At 42.0% G+C, this 20,619-nt stretch overlaps 2 protein-coding genes and 1 long non-coding RNA gene across 3 annotated transcripts in view; all 3 read right to left on the bottom strand.

The window, feature by feature from the left end:
- The window catches only part of LOC120018562 (glycine-rich cell wall structural protein-like), a 33,530-nt gene extending 26,274 nt beyond the window's left edge, over nt 1-7,256 (bottom strand). Inside the window, exons 1-7 of the mRNA XM_038961776.1 lie at nt 7,227-7,256; nt 6,564-6,650; nt 5,883-5,886; nt 5,465-5,575; nt 5,263-5,352; nt 5,089-5,121; nt 4,744-4,899 (exon numbers count right to left, since the gene is read on the bottom strand). Of these exons, the coding sequence (XP_038817704.1) occupies nt 4,744-4,899; nt 5,089-5,121; nt 5,263-5,352; nt 5,465-5,575; nt 5,883-5,886; nt 6,564-6,650; nt 7,227-7,256 (511 nt within the window). The remainder of the gene's footprint in view (nt 1-4,743; nt 4,900-5,088; nt 5,122-5,262; nt 5,353-5,464; nt 5,576-5,882; nt 5,887-6,563; nt 6,651-7,226) is intronic.
- A 4,175-nt stretch (nt 7,257-11,431) lies between these two features.
- Nucleotides 11,432-12,850, bottom strand: LOC120018484. The gene is made up of 7 exons (XR_005472235.1): nt 12,736-12,850; nt 12,499-12,636; nt 12,299-12,370; nt 11,996-12,028; nt 11,819-11,854; nt 11,634-11,729; nt 11,432-11,498 (listed from the first exon to the last, which is right to left on the bottom strand). It is a non-coding gene; the product is annotated as an uncharacterized LOC120018484 (long non-coding RNA).
- Nucleotides 12,851-13,065: 215 nt separating this feature from the next.
- Nucleotides 13,066-20,619, bottom strand: part of LOC120018561 (elastin-like) — a 69,283-nt gene continuing 61,729 nt past the window's right edge. The window contains exons 17-31 of the mRNA XM_038961775.1: nt 20,497-20,532; nt 20,318-20,410; nt 20,140-20,175; nt 18,802-18,894; nt 18,582-18,617; nt 18,334-18,420; nt 18,182-18,217; nt 18,025-18,066; nt 14,322-14,354; nt 14,089-14,142; nt 13,805-13,843; nt 13,621-13,707; nt 13,462-13,497; nt 13,255-13,371; nt 13,066-13,163 (exon numbers count right to left, since the gene is read on the bottom strand). Of these exons, the coding sequence (XP_038817703.1) occupies nt 13,066-13,163; nt 13,255-13,371; nt 13,462-13,497; nt 13,621-13,707; nt 13,805-13,843; nt 14,089-14,142; nt 14,322-14,354; nt 18,025-18,066; nt 18,182-18,217; nt 18,334-18,420; nt 18,582-18,617; nt 18,802-18,894; nt 20,140-20,175; nt 20,318-20,410; nt 20,497-20,532 (923 nt within the window). The remainder of the gene's footprint in view (nt 13,164-13,254; nt 13,372-13,461; nt 13,498-13,620; nt 13,708-13,804; nt 13,844-14,088; nt 14,143-14,321; nt 14,355-18,024; nt 18,067-18,181; nt 18,218-18,333; nt 18,421-18,581; nt 18,618-18,801; nt 18,895-20,139; nt 20,176-20,317; nt 20,411-20,496; nt 20,533-20,619) is intronic.

Here is a 20,619-nt window from a genome sequence, read left to right as displayed (position 1 = left end):
AGGTGGTGAGGGTAGGTAGCAACACATCTGCCACGCTGATCCTCAACACTGGAGCTCCCCAGGGGTGTGTGCTCAGTCCCCTCCTGTACTCCCTGTTCACCCACGACTGCATGGCCAGGCACGACTCCAACACCATCATTAAGTTTGCAAACGACACAACAGTGGTAGGCCTGATCACCGACAATGACGAGACAGCCTATAGGGAGGAGGTCAGACACCTGGCCGGGTGGTGCCAGAATAACAACCTATCCCTCAACGTAACCAAGACTAAGGAGATTATTGTGGACTACAGGAAAAGGAGCACCGAGCACGCCCCCATTCTCATTGACGGGGCTGTAGTGGAGCAGGTTGAGAACTTCAAGTTCCTTGGTGTCCACATCAACAACAAACTAGAATGGTCCAAACACACCAAGACAGTCGTGAAGAGGGCACGACAAAGCCTATTCCCCCTCAGGAAACTAAAAAGATTTGGCATGGGTCCTGAGATCCTCAAACGGTTCTACAGCTGCAACATCGAGAGCATCCTGACCGGTTGCATCACTGCCTGGTACGGCAATTGCTCGGCCTCCGACCGCAAGGCACTTCAGAGGGTAGTGCGTATGGCCCAGTACATCACTGGGGCAAAGCTGCCTGCCATCCAGGACTTCTACACCAGGCGGTGCCAGAGGAAGGCCCTGAAAATTGTCAAAGACCCCAGCCACCCCAGTCATAGACTGTTCTCTCTACTACCGCATGGCAAGCGGTACCGGAGTGCCAAGTCTAGGACAAAAAGGCTTCAACAGATTTTACCCCCAAGCCATAAGACTCCTGAACAGGTACCCAGACTTTTTGCATTGTGTGCCCGCCCCCAACCCCTCTTTTTACGCTACTGCTACTCTCTGTTCATCATATATGCATAGTCACTTTAACCATACCTACATGTACATACTACCTCAATAAGCCTGACTAACCGGTGTCTGTACATAGCCTTGCTACTCTTATTTTCAAATGTCTTTTTACTGTTGTTTTAGTTTTTACACACACACACACACACACACACACACACACACACACAAACACTTTTTTCTCACTATTGGTTAGAGCCTGTAAGTAAGCATTTCACTGTAAGGTGAAACTCTAAACCTTTTGTATTCGGCGCACGTGACAAATAAACTTTGATTTGATTTCTAAATCAATACCTGACCGTGTCACCAGAAAAGCAGCCCCACACCATCACACCTCCTCCTCCATGCTTCACGGTGGGAACCACACACGTAGAGATCATCAGTTCACCTACTCTGCGTCTCACAAAGACACGGCGGTTGGAACCAAAAATCTCAAATTTGGACTCATCAGACCAAAGGACAGATTTCCACCGGTCTAATGTCCATTGCTGGTGTTTTTTTGCCCAAGCAAGTCTCTTCTTCTTATTGGTGTCCTTTAGTAGTGGTTTCATTGCAGCAATTCAACCATGAAGGCCTGATTCACAGTCTCCTCTGAACAGTTAATGTTGGGATGTCTCTTACTGTACATGTACTCTTTGAAACATTTATTTGGGCTGCAATCTGAGCTTGGCAACTCTAATAAACGTATCCTCTGCAGCATAGGTAACTCTGTGTCTTCCTTTCCTGTGGCCGTCCTCATGAGAGCCAGTTTCATAATAGCGTTTGATGGTTTTTGTGACTGGACTTGAAGAAACTTTTAATGCTCTTGATATTTTGCCCATTGACTGATCTTCATGTCTTAATTCACTAGGGTAGGGGGCACTATTTTCACTTCCGGATGAAAAGCGTGCCCAAAGTAAACTGCCTGCTACTCAGGCCCAGAAGCTAGGATATGCATATAATTGGTAGATTTGGATAGAAAACACTCTAAAGTTTCCAAAACTGTTAAAATAATGTCTTTGAGTATAACAGAACTGATTTGGCTGGCGAAAAACGGAGAAAAATACATCCAGGAAGTGGGATTTTTTAAATGTTTGTAGTTTTCTATTGAATGCCATTACAGTATCCATTGACTTAGGACTCAAATTGCACTTCCTATGGCTTCCACTAGATGTCAACAGTCTTTAGAAATTGTTTCAGGCTTGTATTCTGAAACTCAGAGCGCGCCTTTCTTGTTTACCTTTTATATTGACAACGTTATTGCCAGGTTGAAATATTATCGATTATTTAGTCTAAAAACAACCTGAGGATTGATTATAAACATCGTTTGAAATGTTTCAACGAACTTTACCGATACTATTTGGATTTTCCATCTGCCTGTTGTGACTGCGTTTGAGCCTATGGATTACTGAACAAAACGCGTGAACAAAACGGAGGTTTTTGGATATAAACAGGGACTTTATCAAACAAAACAAACATTTATTGAGTAAATGGGAGTCTTGTGAGTGCAACCATATGAAGATCATCAAAGGTAAGTGATTAATTGTATCTCTATTTCTGAATTGTGTAACTCCTCTACTTGGCTGCTAACTGTTTGTAATGATTTGTCTGCTGGGCGCTGTTCTCAGATAATCGCATGGTATGCTTTCGCCGTAAAGCCTTTTTAAAATCTGACAGCGTGGTTGGATTAACAAGAAATTAATCTTTAAACCGATGTATAACACTTGTATGTTTTATGAATTTTTATAATGAGTATTTCTGTTTTTGAATTTGGCGCTCTGCAATTTCACTGGATGTTGGCCAGGTGGGACGCTAGCACGTACCCTAGTGAGGTTAAAGTAATCATGGACTGTCATTTCTCTTTTGCTTTTTCCAAATAGGGCTGTCTTCTGTATACCAACTGATTGGCTCAAACACATTTGGGAGAAAATACATTCCACAAATGTACTTTTAACAAGGCATACTTGTTAATTGAAATGCGTTCCAGGTGACTACCTCATGAAGCTGGTTGAGAGAATGCCAAGAGTGTGCAAAGCTGTCATCAAGGCAAAGGGTGGCTACTTTGACGAATCTCAAATTTAAAATATGCACTTTTATGGTTACTACATGATTCCATGTGTGTTATTTCATAGTTTTGATGTCTTCACTATTATTCTACAATGTAGAAAATAGTAAAAATAAATAAAAATCCTTGAATGAGTAGGCTTGTCCAAGTTTTGACTGGTACTGTATGTGTATATTACACTCTTCAAATGAAGTGTAACTATGTCCTTTGTCAGAAAGGGTTTGATCATGCAAACACAGACAGCAGCAAGTCTTACTGGGCTCTGGCTCTGGGGCCTCTGTGGCCTGTGTGCCAATAGGTGTGGGATCTGCCAAAAGACAACAGGTTCCAGTTTCATCCATTGCAGTTGAAAAAGACAGGGTAGGGGAAACTAGCGTAGGGCAGAAGACATTATGGGGATCCTTGGCACTGCCATGGCAGGAGGGAAGGGGATAAGCTCCAGCTCCAGGTAGTGAATAGCTATTGGACCATACAACAATGCTAAAGGGGACAGCACTAGCAGGACAGATATTAAGCTGTCTCTTGTTTGAGGGTTTGGGGAGAAGAGAGGGGGGCAAAGAGGTTTGGGGTTTGGGAGGAGATAGGGCAGGGGACTGGCTTGCACGATACTGCCATTGCTGTTTGATACACCTGCAGTGGAGCGCAGTTAGCCAGACAGCAGTGGTAGAAGATGTGGGAGTTAGCTTGGATGCTAAGGCTGTGTCTGTAGGCCATTGAAGTCCTGATGAGGCCTGCTGGAAAAGTCTGATGGGGCTTTGTCGGATTATAAACAGGTTATATACATACAGCTCATGACACGAAAAGGAAAAATATAACTTGCATTATAATCAGTCTCTATCATTGATTTTTTATTCTATGTCTATGGCATTCTATGGTACAGTACCTACCCCTTTTTTTACAGCTCTGTAAAATACAGTGCATATTTCAAATACAGTAACTCAGGGGTTCTCAAAATGGGGTCTGAGGTACTGTAGGGGGTCCGCGACCAGATAGTATTTTTTTTTAATGAATAGTACTAACAACAGATTAAACTAATTTTGGCCAAGGGATCCATGGAATAAGTTTAGAGGGTGTAATACAATACAATGTAATATTGTTAATCTACAATTTATCTTCTTAATCCTGGGCAACATGGGCCTGGGAGGCTCATAGGGATATTTGTATCCACAGTGTTCCACCAATTACCAAGTTTTGAACATTATACTTCTTGTATTCCCTCAAAATGTTTTTAAAACATAAATGCACTGTAATTTAAGCTTTAAAACTGCAAAGTTTTCTCTCTGCCCCGTGACAAAATGTGTAGAATTGCAGGAAAATGTTCCTTCCCAGGGTCCGAGACTTGGTTCGTACGGCCATGAACTGCCAACGTCATAGTTTACTACACTCCTTGTATGCTATTCGTAACTCACTCGAGCGGTGTTATGATTATGAGGGGGTCCCTGATTAATTTTCTATCACATAAGGGGTCCCCGGACCCCAAAAAGTTTGAGAACCCCTGCAGTAACTAACTCTAACTCTGTATCTTCGGATATACAGAATTTGTACTGATCAATGAGAAAACAGGTTAATTAAATCCAAAGTCTTGTTGAGTGCAAAACTTGTGGTTCTACCTGGGATGGGAGTTCCATCGGGTTCTAGAGATGAATCCTCTGCTGTAAAGGTGTCATAATGTCACATTAGGAGCTTTGTGGATTTTCTTTAAACCCTTCATTTTGGACCTACTTGCGTAGTACTAGCAATTATCCTGAAGGATCTATTTAGGCCAGGTAAAATAAACCAAGCAAGAATCAAAAGGTGAAACTAATATCTATTCACCTGGTTTGCCTGCGATAGGTATCCCTGTGCCCACTGGTACATCAGTGCGCTCAAAGGCAGTTCCTCCAACACCACCACCCACGCCCACACCTGGTCTTGGAGTCGCTATAGGCGCTGGCACACCTTCTCCACCGATGCCTGTCCCGCTTGGCATACCTGCGGGCAGGTAAGAACATAGGTGAAGGTATAGTATAATCTGTTGAGCCATAGTGAAAATCTTGATCCAGCTAACAAGAGAGAATAGGTACTGTACAGAGACTGCACAGAACAGACAAACATTATTGTTCTTCCACTGGTCTGCATTACATAGACTAAAAGTTATGAAACAACGAGAGAGGCTCTTACCATATTTAGCAGCTTTGGCTGCGGGATCATATCCTGCAATCATAAGCATCACATAATTAATATTCTTATTGCATGTTGCATCACCTTGATATCGCAAAGAAGGACAGACTAGACCATGATACTTTTTGAGCTCTTTCTGATGTCTTTACTATTCATACACATCCTCTGACGTACCTCCAGCTCCTACTCCTCCAGGTACTCCTCCCTGTCCTCCTCCTCCAAGTCCTCCTGCTCCTAGGCCTGCTCCTGCACCTCCGGGGACTCCTGTGGTAGAGGGCCACAAGAAAACAAATGTCCAACTTCAGAACTGCCAAAGACAGTAGACTTGTTCAATGTACCAACACTGAATGAGATTGATTGTTTTGAGGGATTTTACCATATTTAGCCGCTTTGGCCACTGCAGGGTTATATCCTCCAGCCCCTGGTACTCCTCCTGCTCCTCCAAGTCCTCCAGCTCCTAGGCCTGCTCCTGCACCTCCTGGTAATCCTGTAGTGGAGTGTCACAAGAAAATTATAATTAGTTAAAAGTGGACAGAAGTTTCAGTATGAATTGAACCAATGTACAAACTCCGATGTTGTTGTTTTGAATGCTTTTCCTTACCATATTTAGCAGCTTTGGCCGCAGCAGGATTATATCCTGATTTGCAAAAAGTTTATAAATTAAAAGACATCATCCCTGATTTATGAACTCACTAAAACAATTGGGGGCGGATACTAAAAAGCAAGCTCAATGGAGAATGTCCATTGAAAATGTTTTTTATTCCAGGATTAGGCTTAATCTGTGTCCAGGAAACCGCCCTTTACAGAGATCAACATAATGTGATACATCCACAGGTACACCTCCAATTGATTCAAATGATGTCAATTAGCCTATCAGAAGCTTCTAAAGCCATGACATAATTTTCTGGAATTTTCCAAGCTGTTTAAAGGCACAGTCAACTTAGTGTATGTAAATTTCTGACCCACTGGAATTGTGATACAGTGAATTGTAAGTGAAATAATCTGTCTGTAACCAATTGTTGGAAAAATTACTTGTGTCATGCACAAAGTAGATGTCCTAACCGACTTGCCAAAACTATAGTCCCGTGTGGCTCAGTTGGTAGAGCATGGCGCTTGCAACGCCAGGGTTGTGGGTTCATTTCCCACGGGGGGACCAGCGTTCAATTCCCACGGGGGGACCAGGATGAATATGTATGAACTTTCCAATTTGTAAGTCGCTCTGGATAAGAGCGTCTGCTAAATGACTTAAATGTAAATGTATAGTTTGTTAACAAGAAATTTGTGGAGTGGTTGAAAAACGAGTTTTAATGACTTGAACCTAAGTGTAAACTTCGGACTTCAACTGTATTTCAATTGAGTGATTTCCTTATATGAACTGTAACTCAGTAAAATCGTTGAAATTGTTGCATGTTGCATTTATAATTTTGTCCAGTATATTACAGTACATTTACATGGCAAAGCCAAATCGGACTCACCTCCATATCCAGCCCCAGGTACCCCTCCATATCCACCCCCTGGCACTGCTCCTGCTCTCCCCGCCACACCAGCTCCTCCTGGAACTCCTACAGATCAGGCTCAGGATGTTATTCCTTGGTGGTTTAAACAACAGTAATATCTAAAGGTTGTTTCTTTGAAACCCAGGGGGAAAAAATCAAATATATTTAGGGGGTTTGGCACCACCGGCAGTATATCAGTACAGTATATACAGTTGAAGTCGGAAGTTTAAATACACTTAGGTTGGAGTAATTAAAATTCGTTTTTCAACCACTCCACAAATTTCTTGTTAACAAACTATAGTTTTGGCAAGTCAGTTAGGACATCTACTTTGTGTATGACAGAAGTAATTTTTCAACAACTGTTGGGTTATTTCACTTACAATTCACTGTATCACAATTCCAGTGGGTCAGAAGTTTACATACACTAAGTTGACAGTGCCTTAAAACTTAAAGCTTGGAAAAGCTTGGAAAATTCCAGAAAATGATGTCATGGCTTTAGAAGCTTCTGATAGGCTAATTGACATCATTTGAGTCAATTGGAGGTGTACCTGTGGATCTATTCCAAGGTCTACCTTCAAACTCAGTGCCTCTTTGCTTGACATCATGGGAAAATCAAAAGAAATCAGCCATGACCTCACTGACCTCATTGTAGACCTCACAAGTCTGGTTCATCCTTGGGAGCAATTTCAAAACGCCTGAAGGTACATTCATCTGTACAAACAATAGTATGCAAGTATAAACACCATGGGACCACACAGCCGTCATACCGCTCAGGAAGGAGACGCGTTCTGTCTCCTAGAGATGAACATACTTTGATGCAAAAAGTGCAAATCAATCCCAGAACAACAGCAAAGGACCTTGTGAAGATGCTGGAGGAAACAGGTACAAAAGTATCTATATCCACAGTAAAACGAGTACTATATCGACATAACCTGAAAGGCCGCTCAGCAAGGAAGAAGCTACTGCTCCAAAACCGTCATAAAAAAGCCAGACTATGGTTTGCAACTGCACATGGGGACAAGGATCTTACTTTTTGGAGAAATGTCCTCTGGTCTGATGAAACAAAAATAGAACTGTTTGGCCATATTGACCATGGTTATGTTTGGAGGAAAAAGGGGGAGGCTTGCAAGCCGAAGAACACCATCCCAACCGTGAAGCACGGGGGTGGCAGCATCATGTTGTGGGGGTGCTTTGCTGCAGGAGGGACTGGTGCACATCACAAAATAGATGGCGTCATGAGGAAGGACAATTATGTGGATATATTGAAGCAACATTTCAAGACATCAGTCAGAAAGTTAAAGCCTGGTCGCAAATGAGTCTTCCAAATGGACAATGACTACAAGCAAACTTCCAAAGTGGTGGCAAAATGGCTTAAAGACAACAAAGTCAAGGTATTGGAGTGGCCATCACAAAGCCCTGACCTCAATCCTATAGAAAATTTGTGGGCAGAACTGAAAAAGCATGTGCGAGCAAGGAGGCCTACAAATCTGACTCAGTTACATCAGCTCTGTCAGGAGGAATGGCCCAAAATTACCCCCAACTTATTGTGGGAAGCTTGTGGAAGGCTACCCGAAACATTTGACCCAAGTTAAACAATTTAAAGGCAATGCTACCAAATACTAATTGAGTGTGTGTAAACTTCTGACCCACTGGGAATGTGATGAAAGAAATAAAAGCTGAAATAAATAATTCTCTCTACTATTATTCTGACATTTCACATTCTTAAAATAAAGTGGTGATCTTAACTGACCAAAGACAGGGAGTTTTTACAAGGATTAAATGTCAGGAATTGTGAAAAACTGAGTTTAAATATATTTTGCTAAGGTGTATGTAAACTTCCGACTTCAACTGTATCAGTCAAAGGTTTGGACACACTTACTCATTCAAGGGTTTTTCTTTATTTTTACTATTTTCTACATTGTAGAATAATAGTGAAGACATAAACTAGGAAATAACACATATGGAATCATTTAGTAAAAAAGTGTTAAAGTGTTAAACAAATCAAAAAAGTGTTAAACAAATCAAAATATATTTTATATTTGAGATTCTTCAAAGAAGCCACCCTTAGCCTTGACGACAGCTTTGGACACTCTTGGCATTCTCTCAACCAGCTTCATGAGGTAGTCACCTGGAATGCATTTCAATTAACATGTGTGCCTTGTTAAAAGTTCATTTGTGGAATTTCTTTCCTTCTTAATGTGTTTGAGCCAATCAGTTGTTATGTGACATGGTAGGGGTGGTATACAGAAGATAGCCCTATTTGGTAAAAGACCAAGTCCATATTACAGCTCAGATAAGCAAAGAGAAACGACAGTCTATCATTACTTTAAGACATGAAGGTCAGTCAATTCAGAAAATTTCAAGAACTTTGAAAGTTTCTTCAAGTGCAGTCGCAAAAAACATCAAGCGCACGGATGAAACTGGTCTCATGAGGTCCACCACAGGAAAGGAAGACCCAGAGTTACCTATGCTGCAGAGGATAAGTTCATTCGAGTTGCCAGCCTCAGAAATGGGCAATTAACTGCACCTCAGATTGCAGCCCAAATAAATGCTTCACAGAGTTCAAGTAATAGACACATCTTAACATCAACTGTTCAGAGGAGCCTGTGTCAATCAGGCCTTTATGGTTCATTTGCTGCAAAGAAACCACTACTAAAGGACACCAATAATAAGAAGAGACTTGCTTGGGCCAAGAAACACAATCAATGGACATTAGACCGGTGGAAATCTGTCCTTTGATCTGATGAGTCCAAATTTGAGATTTTTGGTTCCAACCGCCGTGTCTTTGTGAGATGCAGAGTAGGTGAATGGATGATTTCCGAATGTGTGGTTCCCACCGTGGAGCATGGAGGAGGAGGTGTGATGGTGTGTGGTTGCTTTGCTGGTGACACTGTCTGTGATTTATTTAGAATTCAAGGCACACTTAACCAGCATGGCTACCACAGTATTCTGCAGCGATACCCCATCCCATTTGGTTTGCGCATAGTGGGACTATCATTTGATTTTCAACTGGACAATGACCCAAAACACACCTACAGGCTGTGTAAGGGCTATTTGACCAAGAAGGAGAGTGATGGAGTTCTGCATCAGGGGTGCGTCACTTGAGTGTGTTGAGTCACTGATGTGATCTTCCTGTCCGGGTTGACGTCCCCCTTGGGTTCGTGCCGTGGGGGAGATCTTCGTGGGCTATCCTCGGCCTTGTCTCAGGGTAGTAAGTTGGTGGTTGAAGATATCCCTCTTGTGGTGTGGGGGCTGTGCTTTGGCAAAGTGGGTTGGGTTATATCCTGCCTGTTTGGCCCTGTCCGGGGGTATCGTTGGACAGGGCCACAGTGTCTCCCGACCCCTCCTGTCTCAGCCTCCAGTATTTATGCTGCAATAGTTTATGTCTCGGGGGGCTAGGGTCAGTTTGTTATATCTGGAGTATTTCTCCTGTCTTATCCGGTGTCCTGTGTGAATTTAAGTACGCTCCCTCTAATTCTCTCTCTCTCTTTCTCTCGCTCTTCTCTCGGAGGACCTAAGCCCTAGGACCATGCCTCAGGACTACCTGGCCTGATGACTCCTTGCTGTCCCCAGTCCCAACTGTTCTGCCTGCGGTTATGGAACACTGACCTGTTCACCGGACGTGCTACCTTGTCTACAACCACTGTGATTATTATTATCTGACCCTGCTGGTCATCTATGAACGTATGAACATCTTGGCCATGTACTGTTATAATCTCCACCCGGCACAGACAGAAGTGGACCAGCCACCCCTCAGAGCCAAGTTCCTCTCCAGGTTTCTTCCTATGTTCCAGCCTTTCTAGGGAGTTTTTCCTAATCACAGTGCTTCTACATCTGCATTGCTTGCTGTTTGGAGTTTTAAACTGGGTTTCTATACAGCACTTTGTGATATCGGCTGATGTAAAAAGGGCTTTATAAATACATTTGATTTGATTTGACCTGGCCTCCACAATCACCCAACCTCAACCCAATTGAGATGGTTTGGGATGAGTTGGACTGCAGAGTGAAGGAACAACAGCCAACAAGTGCTCAGTATATGTGGGAACCCCTTCAAGACTGTTGGAAAAGCATTCCAGTTGACTACCTGATAAAGCTGGTTGAGAGAATGCCAAGAGTGTGCAAAGCTGTCATCAAGGCAGAGGGTGGCTACTTTAAAGAATCTCAAATATTTATGAATTTTTTTAACACTTTTTTGGTTACTACTGTACATGATTCCATATGTGTTATTTCATAGTTTTGATGTCTTCACTATTTGTCTACAATGTATAAAGAAAAACCCTTGAATTTGTAGGTGTTTACAAACTTTTGACTGGTACTGTATATTTTTACTTTTACCCCTTTTTCTCCCCAATTTCGTGATATCCAATTGGTAGTTACAGTCTTGTCCCATCGCTGCAATTCCCGTACGGACTAGGGAGAGGCGAAGGTCGAGAGCCATGCGTCCTCCGAAACACAACCCTGCCATGCCGCACTCTTTCTTGACACAATGCTCGCTTAACCCGGAAGCCAGATGCACCAATGTGTCGGAGAAAACACTGTACACCTGGCGACCAAAGTCACGCCCGGCCAGCCACAAGGAGTTGCTAGAATGCAATGGGACAAGGATATCCTGGCCTGCCAAAACCTCCCCTAAAGCAGACGACGCTGGGCCAATTGTGCGCTGCCTCATGGGTCTCCCGGTGATGGCCTGCTGTGACACAGCCTGGGATCGAACACGGGTCTGTAGTGACGCCTCAAGCACTGTGATGTAGTACCTTAGACCGCTGCACCACTCGGGAGGCCCAGTACAGTATATTAATACAAAGGTTAGGCAATACATTTTTCAAAATCATGGAGAGGATAATGTACCATATTTAGCAGCTTTGGCTGCAGTAGCAGCCCCTCCTGCTGGTACCCCTCCATATCCTCCATAGCCTGCAATACAAAACAAATAGCAACGTTTATAAATGACCTCATAAATAGTTTGATAAGACAGACCAAAGCTCCCCAATCATAACCAACAGTATTAACTCTTCCAGATGACATTAGATTTCAACTTCTGGTGCAAACCTCCATATCCTGGTCCAGCCCCAGTCCCTGGTACTCCTCCTGCTCCTCCTAGGCCTGCTCCTCCAGCTCCTAGGCCTGCTCCTCCAGCTCCTGAGACTCCACAAGAAGAAAATGTTATTATTTTGAAATAATGTCTCCATTCAGAACCTCTTAAGATACAGTAGACATATTACTCTTCTTCTTACCATATTTAGCAGCTTTGGCCGCAGCAGGATTATACCCTGAAATTGAAAAATGTAATAAATTAAAAACATCACTCCTGCTCCCCAAGCCTCATAATACAGTAGTATTACTAACACTGGTTTATGCTTATGTTTATCAGTTCATGATATTATATAAAATTGGCATCATTGGAAACGTACCTCCAGCTCCTGCTCCTCCATATCCCCCATAGCCTGTCAATCAAAGCACGGAACATCATCAACCTAGTAGCACTATAAGGCAATGTACCCCATTTTACCTTAAAACCAACCCTCTGCTCAACCCAACTATCTAACTCCACTGCTTAAACCTATATAGAACCAACTCTACCCCTATGCAAAGTTTGCCAACTACATATAGATGTGCTGTACATAAGAACAAATACATATTGTATGTGTGAACACTGCCCTTACTTCCACCCAGACCCTTCCATCCCACATGGGCATCCCCTTTGGTGTACGTACCCCCAGGCCTGGGATATCCTCCAGCAGGCACGCCACCATATCCACTCCGTGGCCCACCAGCAGCCCCCTGACCTATAACACAGGAGAGGGCATGTCATGAGTTGACACATGGTAATGTACAGACATTTACAGAAATTTGATAATGTACCAAAATGTACAGAAATTTCACCATGAATTCAACCAATGTCCATTTTTCTTACCATATTTAGCTGCTTTGGCTGCAGCAGGATTATATCCTCCAGCCCCAGGTACCCCCCCTGCTCCTCCTCCAGGTACTCCTCCCTGTACTCCTCCAAGTCCTCCTGCTCCTAAGCCTGTTCCTAGACCTCCTGGAACTCCTGTGTGTTCACATGGTTTATATGATTTCAAAACCAGAAATGTCAGCATGAATTCAACCAATGTACCAACTCTGATTTTGCTGTTTTGAATGATTTTACCATATTTAGCAGCTTTGGCCGCAGCGGGATTATATCCTCCAGCCCTAGGTACACCCCCTCCTCCTCCTCCTGGTACTCCTCCTGCTCCCCCAGCTCCTAGGCCTGCTCCTGCACCTCCGGGAACTCCTATGGTGGAGGGTCAGAAAGCAACAATGGACAAAACGTTTACCATAAATTCAACCAATGCACCAAAGTTTATGTTGCAGTTCAGAGTGACGTTTCTTACCATATTTAGCAGCTTTGGCCGCAGCAGGGTTATATCCTGGTGAATACATTTGAGTTAATAAATAAAAGGTATCAGAATTGATTTGAATAGTTATAGCCCATTAACTATGGTGAGGTACCTCCAGCCCCAGCCCCTCCTGCTCCTCCATATCCTCCTCCAAGTCCTCCAGCTCCTAGGCTTGCTCCTGCACCTCCTGGAACTCCTGTTGTAGAAAAAAGGATTGTATTTCAAAGTAATGTATACCATAAACCAAAACTGAATGAGACTAGCGTTGTTGTTTTGAGTGATCTTACCATATTTAGCTGCTTTGGCTGCAGCAGGATTATATCCTCCAGCCCCAGGTACCCCCCCTGCTCCTCCTCCTGGTACTCCTCCTGCTCCTAGGCCTGCTCCTGCACCTCCGGGGACTCCTATGGTAGAAAATGTTAGGATTTTGCCATTAAGTCATGGCTAACTTAACAATTGAAAAGATACAGTAGACTTGTCACATTTCTTTTTACCATATTTAGCAGCTTTGGCAGCGGCGGGATTATATCCTACAATGAAATAAATTAATAGATTCAAAACGTGATTTTCAAAGTCACACTTTCCAAGCCCCATAATGCAATAGCATACAAAACAGTGTGAAAGCATTGGAGAAGTCAAGCATCATGACTTACCTCCAGCCCCAACTCCTCCTGCTGGTACCCCTCCTGTTCCTCCAAGACCTCCAGCTCCTAGGCCTGCCCCTGCACCTCCTGGGACCCCTATGGTCGAGGAAAAAAGAAAAACCATTGGATTTCAAATTCAACAATTGTACAAACACTGAACGAGACTGGCCTAATATCGAGGGATTTTTCTAACCATATTTAGCAGCTTTGGCGGCGGCGGCGGGATTGTATCCTAAAATAGAAAATAATTCAATTAATTTACAGCATCCCTCCTGACAACTGCATTTCTAGCCCCATAAAGTAGCAGTAGACAGCACAGTGACTGGAGGGTAGAAATTACTGTACATCTTTATGATTCAAATGAACATTTGTCTTACCATGAATTTCAGTCTCCTCAAGCAGTAGTTAATGCTATGAATGAATTCATGAAATTGCTACAAGCGTGAGATGCTATAGTGCAATACTTAGATAAGCTACCTCCAGACCCTGGAAAAGCTCCTGCTCCCCCAAATCCAGCACCCCCTGGAACACCTACAGGGAGGGTGACATCCATACAGTACATTATATGATCATTTCTATTATTAAAATAAGGCCAATGTGGAGCTGACTAAGCCAATGAACGAAGCCCTTCAGTGAGTGATGGTGTCTTAACAGCATTGTAAAGGCTGTGGCCTGGGCAGCTTTGGGATGTTTTGGTTAGTTATCCTCACCGTAATAGGGAGGCCTGGCTCCCGCTCCATAGCCTGTTCAGAGATGATGAAAATGGTGATGGTGTTAAAGAAATCTGCTACATTGAGTTTAAAGCTGCAGTGCCAATCCAGGTTAGTGCACTTGATAGGAGTCAAGACAATACAGTATTATAATGCATGTACAAGGATTGCACTGGTTACAAACTCTCAGATTGGGGTATGCTTGAGCAAGGCACATCACCTTCATAACAGCTTCATGGAGAGCCCAGTGGTTGGCATAATATAAAGTGGGGTACATCATTATTGGCACCCTTGATAAAGATGAGCAAAAAATACTATTAAATGAATAATACAACAAATACTCAGCTATGATGTATGCTCCAAAAAATGGTGGGGATTATACTATTTTATATTAATACAATTGCTCAGAGAATTAGATTTTGTTTAACAAGTAATCAAATCAAATAAAAAGATTATTGGAACCTCTGTTTTCAATACTCTAGCACAGAGTTTTATAACGACATAGTTTTATAACGACACAGAGTTTTATAACGGCAGTGTTTTATAACGACACAGAGTTCTATAACGGCACAGAGTTTTATAACGGCACAGAGTTTTATAACGGCACAGAGTTTTATAACGGCACAGAGTTTTATAACGGCAGTGTTTTATAACGGCACAGAGTTTTATAACGGCACAGAGTTTTATAACGGCACAGAGTTTTATAACGGCACAGAGTTTTATAACGGCAGTGTTTTATAACGGCACAGAGTTTTATAACGGCACAGAGTTTTATAACGGCAGTGTTTTATAACGGCACAGAGTTTTATAACGGCACAGTGTTTTATAACGGCACAGAGTTTTATAACGGCACAGAGTTTTATAACGCCGCAGAGTTTTATAACGGCACAGAGTTTTATAACGGCACAGAGTTTTATGAGCTTGGAGAACATGTTGGGAGGGATCTTAGACCTTTCCTCCATATGGAATCTTTCTAGATCCTTAATATCCTTTGTCTGCGCTTATAGACTGTGTTCTTCAATTTAAACCACAGGTCTTCAGTGGGGTTCGAATGCTGAGACAGATGGCCAAAATGCTGATTTTGTGGTCAATTATACATTTCCTTGTGGATTTTGATTAGTGCTTCGGATTATTGTCTAGCCAAAGAGAGCAAAAATCCACCACCATATTTTACTATAGGTATGAGGTACTTTTTTGCATATGCTTCTGTTTTCAACACTACACCCTCCATTGATGTGCATGGCCAAAGAGCTCTATTTTCATGTCATCTGACCATAGCACCGGTTCCAATCCAAGTGCCAATGCTGTTAATCAAACTCCAGGCGGTGCTATAGTCATTTGACATGAAAATAGAGCACTTTGGCCATGCACACCCCTGGTGGGTTTGGCATTGAAAAACAGAAGCATATGCAGAAAAGCACCTCACCAAATTTTTTATGATATACTGGTCCTTTGGCTCTTGTTAAGGTCAACGGCATCATGAACTTTATCACGTACCAGGACATTTTAGCCAAAAACCTGGTTGCCTCTGCCAGGAGGCTGACGCTTGGTCGTAAGTGGATCTTCCAGCAAGACAATAATCCCAAGCAGACATAAAAATCCACAAAGAAATGCTTAATTGACCACCAAATCAACATTTTGCAATGGCCATCTCAGTCTCCAGACTTGAACCCCATTGAAAATCTATCGTTCACAGATGAAGGATATCATGGATCTGGAAAGATTCTGCATGGAGGAATGGTCTAAGTTCCCTCCAAATGTCGAATCTAAGAAAATATTTTTGGAAAAGGCTCAATGTCGTTATCCTCGCAAGGGGAGGGTGCTGGAGCATTGAAAACAGGGGTGCCAATACCTTTGATCACTATCCTTTAAAGATTTGTCTGAATTACCTTTAAAAAAAATCTCTTTCTCTGAGCAATTCTATTAACATAAAACAATATAATTGTTTTGAGAATATACAGTTGATGTCGGAAGTTTACATACACCTTAGCCAAATACATTTAAACTCAGTTGTTCACAAATCCTGACATTTAATCCTTGTAAAAATTCCCTGTCTTAGGTCAGTTAGGATCACCACTTTATTTTAAGAATGTGAAATGTCAGAATAATAGTAGAGAGAATGATTTATTTCAGCTTTTATTTCTTTCATCACATTCCCGGTAGGTCAGAAGTTTACATTCACTCAATTAGTAGTTGGTAGCATTGCCTTTAAATTGTTTAACTTGGGTGAAACGTTTCGGGTAGCGTTCCATAAGCTTCCCACAATAAGTTGGGTGAATTTTGGCCCATTTCTCCTGACAGCGGTTGAAAACTGAGTCAGGTTTGTAGGCCTCCTTGCTCGCACATGCTTTTTCAGTTCTGCCCACACATTTTCTATAGGATTGAGGTCAGGGCTTTGTGATGGCCACTCCAATTCCTTGACTTTGTTGTCCTTAAGCCATTTTGCCACAACTTTGGAAGTTTGATTGGGGTCATTGTCCATTTGGAAGACCCATTTGCGACCAAGCTTTAACTTTCTGACTGATGTCTTGAGATGTTCCTTCAATATATACACATCATTTTCCTTCCTCATGACGCCATCTATTTTGTGAAGTGCACCAGCCCCTCCTACAACATGATGCTTCCACCCCTGTGCTTCACGATTGGGAGGGTGTTCTTTGGCTTGCAAGCCTCCACCATTTTCCTCCAAACATAATGATGGTCATTATGGCCAAACAGTTCTATTTTTGCTTCATCAGACCAGAGGACATTTCTCCAAAACATACGATCTTTGTTCCCATGTGCAGTTGCAAACCGTAGTCTGGCTTTTTTATGACGGTTTTGGAAAGTGGCTTCTTCCTTGCTGAGCAGCCTTTCAGGCTATGTCGATATAGGACTCGTTTTACTGTGGATATAGATACTTTTGTACCTGTTTCCTCCAGCATCTTCACAAGGTCCTTTGCTGTTGTTCTGGGATTGATTTGCACTTTCCGCACCAAAGTATGTTCATCTCTAGGAGACAGAACGCGTGTCCTTCCTGAGCGGTATGACGGCTGCGTGGTCCCATGTTGTTTATACTTGCGTGCTATTGTTTGTACAGATGAACGTGGTACCTTCAGGCGTTTTGAAATTGCTCCCAATGATGAATCAGACTTGTGGGAGTCTACAATGTTTTTTCTGAGGTCATGGCTGATTTCTTTTGATTTTCCCATGATGTCAAGCAAAGAGGCACTGAGTTTGAAGGTAGGCCTTGGAATAGATCCACAGGTACACCTCCAATTGACTCAAATGATGTCAATTAGCCTATCAGAAGCTTCTAAAGTCATGACATCATTTTCTGGAATTTTCCAAGCTGTTTAAAGGCACAGTCAACTTAGTGGATGTAAACTTCTGACCCACTGGAATTGTGACACAGTGAATTATAAGTGAAATAATCTGTCTGTAAACAATTGTTGGAAAAATTACTTGTGTCATGCACAAAGTAGATGTTCTAACCGACTTGCCAAGACTTTAGTTTGTTAACAAGAAATGTGTGGAGTGGTTGAAAAACGAGTTTTAATTACTCCAACCTAAGTGTATGTAAACTTCCGACTTCAACTGTAGCTCAATATTTATATTATTTATTTCATACAGTCTTTTTGCTCATCTTTATCAAGGGTGCCAATTATTTTGGGCCTGACTATACATGAGTTAAATCTATAGGTGTTTGGTTACTATAGCCTACCTCCAGCTCCTCCTAACCCTGCACCTGCTCCTCCTGGAACTCCTGTGTTGAAGGTTGACATGAAAACAAGGCTTAGTTAAAAGTGGACAGACACTTCACCATGAGTTACAACCAATGTTGCAACTCTGATGTTGCTGTTACGAGTGACGTTTCTTACCATATTTAGCGGCTTTGGCCGCAGCAGGATTATATCCTGAAATGTAAAACATTAATACATTAAAAAGGAAATTCCGCCAAGCCATTACAGTACACATACAGTAAAGTCAAACTACATTACATCCTGCACCCCAATGGTGCTCCTTTCTGTACCTTCAGCCCCAGCTACTGGTACTCCTCCTGCTCCTCCTGCGACTGAGCCAGCACCTGGGAGCCTGCCTGCACCTCCTCCTGGGAGTCCTGTGTTGAGGGACACGAGAAAACCATTGGATTTCTGAGGCATGTCTAACTAACTTCAGTTAGTTAACAGTGGAACTAAATGAGATAATAGTGGAAGTACATTTCAGCATAAATTCAATCAATGAACCAATTCTGATGTTGTTGTTTGAGTGATTATTTACCATATTTAGCTGCTTTGGCTGCCGCAGGATTATATCCTGAAATGCAAAACATTAATCACTTGTGATTTTTATAGTCGAAAAATTATTATAGATTTGCTAAATATAACCATCTAGTTCACAATATCATATCTGAATAACGTCCTTAATATATACACACAGTAAAGAGCAACACTACTGAGATGAGAGTAGTGTTCACTGTGTAGTATACTTTTAGGCTCACCTCCTGCCCCAGGTACACCTCCTCCTCCTCCTCCTCCTGGTACTCCACCAAATCCTCCAGCTCCTAGGCCTGCTCCTGCACCCCCTGGAACTCCTGTGTGGCAAGACAAGATAAGAACAGTTAGTTAAAGGGATGATCTGCAGTTCAAACAATAACAAAGCACCAAACTTAACACTTTTTTGGTAAAAAGCTGAGGGATGGGGTTGGAGAACTGTAAGCACTCTCAAATTTATAGACAGCGCTAGACTGACCATCCATGATATCAACATAATCGTTTTAACTCTGTTCTGAGGCTATGCAGTATTTTTTTGCAGTTACAAGGTTTACAAACAAAAGAGTTAAACAAGTTTATATTTGGGATTCTGATGGTATGACAGTTCAACTAAGCTAAGCAGTTCAACTAAGCTAAGTTCTATTCTTCAAGAATCAATGGGTATATATAATTAATTTAAAAGTCTAAAAATGGATGTAGCAACTGCTGTTTGCCCCTTTAAAGGTTAACAGAAATAAAAAATCTCCAGTTGAAGTCGGAAGTTTACATACACCTTAGCTAAATAAATTTAAACTCAGTTTTTCACAATTCCTGACATTTAATCCTTGTAAAAATTCCCTGTCTTTGGTCAGTTAGGATCACCACTTTATTTTAAGAATGTGAAAGGTCAGAATAATAGTAGAGAGAATGATTTATTTCAGCTTTTATTTCTTTCATCACATTCCCAGTGGGTCAGAAGTTTACATACACTCAATTAGTATTTGGTAGCATTGCCTTTAAATTGTTTAACTTTGGTCAAACGTTTCGGGTAGCCTTCCACAACCTCCCACAATAAGTTGGGTGAATTCTGGGCCATTCCTCCTGATAGAGCTGGTGTAACTGAATCAGGCTTTGTAGGCCTCCTTGCTGATTTATTTTGATTTTCCCATGATGTCAAGCAAAGAGGCACTGAGTTTGAAGGTAAACATTGAAATACATCCACAGATACACCTCCAATTGACTCAAATTATGTCAATTAGCCTATCAGAAACTTCTAAAGCCATGACATAATTTTCTGGAATTTTCCAAGCTATTTAAAGGCACAGTCAACTTAGTGGATGTAAACTTCTGACCCACTGGAATTGTGATACAGTGAATTATAAGTGAAATAATTGTTGGAAAAATTACTTGTGTCATGCACAAAGCAGATGTCCTAACCGACTTGCCAAAACAATAGTTTGTTAACAAGAAATTTGTGGAGTGGTTGAAAAATGAGTTTTAATTACTCCAACCTAAGTGTATGTAAACTTCCGACTTCAACTGTATGTACCACCTCTGATATTGCTGTTTTGAGAGATCTTTCATACCATATTTAGCAGCTTTGGCCGCAGCAGGGTTATACCCTGAAATGCAAAAGTTTATAGATTAGAAAACCATATTTTTATAGTCAAACTACAATCACAAAAAAACAGAATTCTGACGTAACTAAACTCACTGTAAGAGGCCTATCAGATTTTGATGTTGTACAGTTACTTTCATATGTACCTCCAGCTCCTCCGGATAACCCTCCAGGTCCTCCTCCTGCTCCTCCTGCTACTGATCCAAGACCTGGGACGCCACCTGCACCTCCTGGGACTCCTACGGTGGAGAGTCACAAGAAAACGACTCAAATTAGTCTTATTAGCTAAAACTCTGATATTGCTGTTCTGAGTGATATTTCTTACCATATTTAGCAGCTTTGGCTGCAGCAGGATTATATCCTGAAATGTAAAAAATGTAAAATAAATCTAATTTAAAAAAAATCTGCCTGACCCTTGGCCTTAATCTGAAAATCTTTAGATATACTC

The sequence above is a fragment of the Salvelinus namaycush genome, chromosome 23, assembly GCF_016432855.1.
Source record: "Salvelinus namaycush isolate Seneca chromosome 23, SaNama_1.0, whole genome shotgun sequence".
NCBI classification, from domain to species: Eukaryota; Metazoa; Chordata; class Actinopteri; order Salmoniformes; family Salmonidae; genus Salvelinus; species Salvelinus namaycush.
Note: the sequence above shows the minus strand (reverse complement) of the source record. Positions and strands in the feature narration are given on the sequence as shown.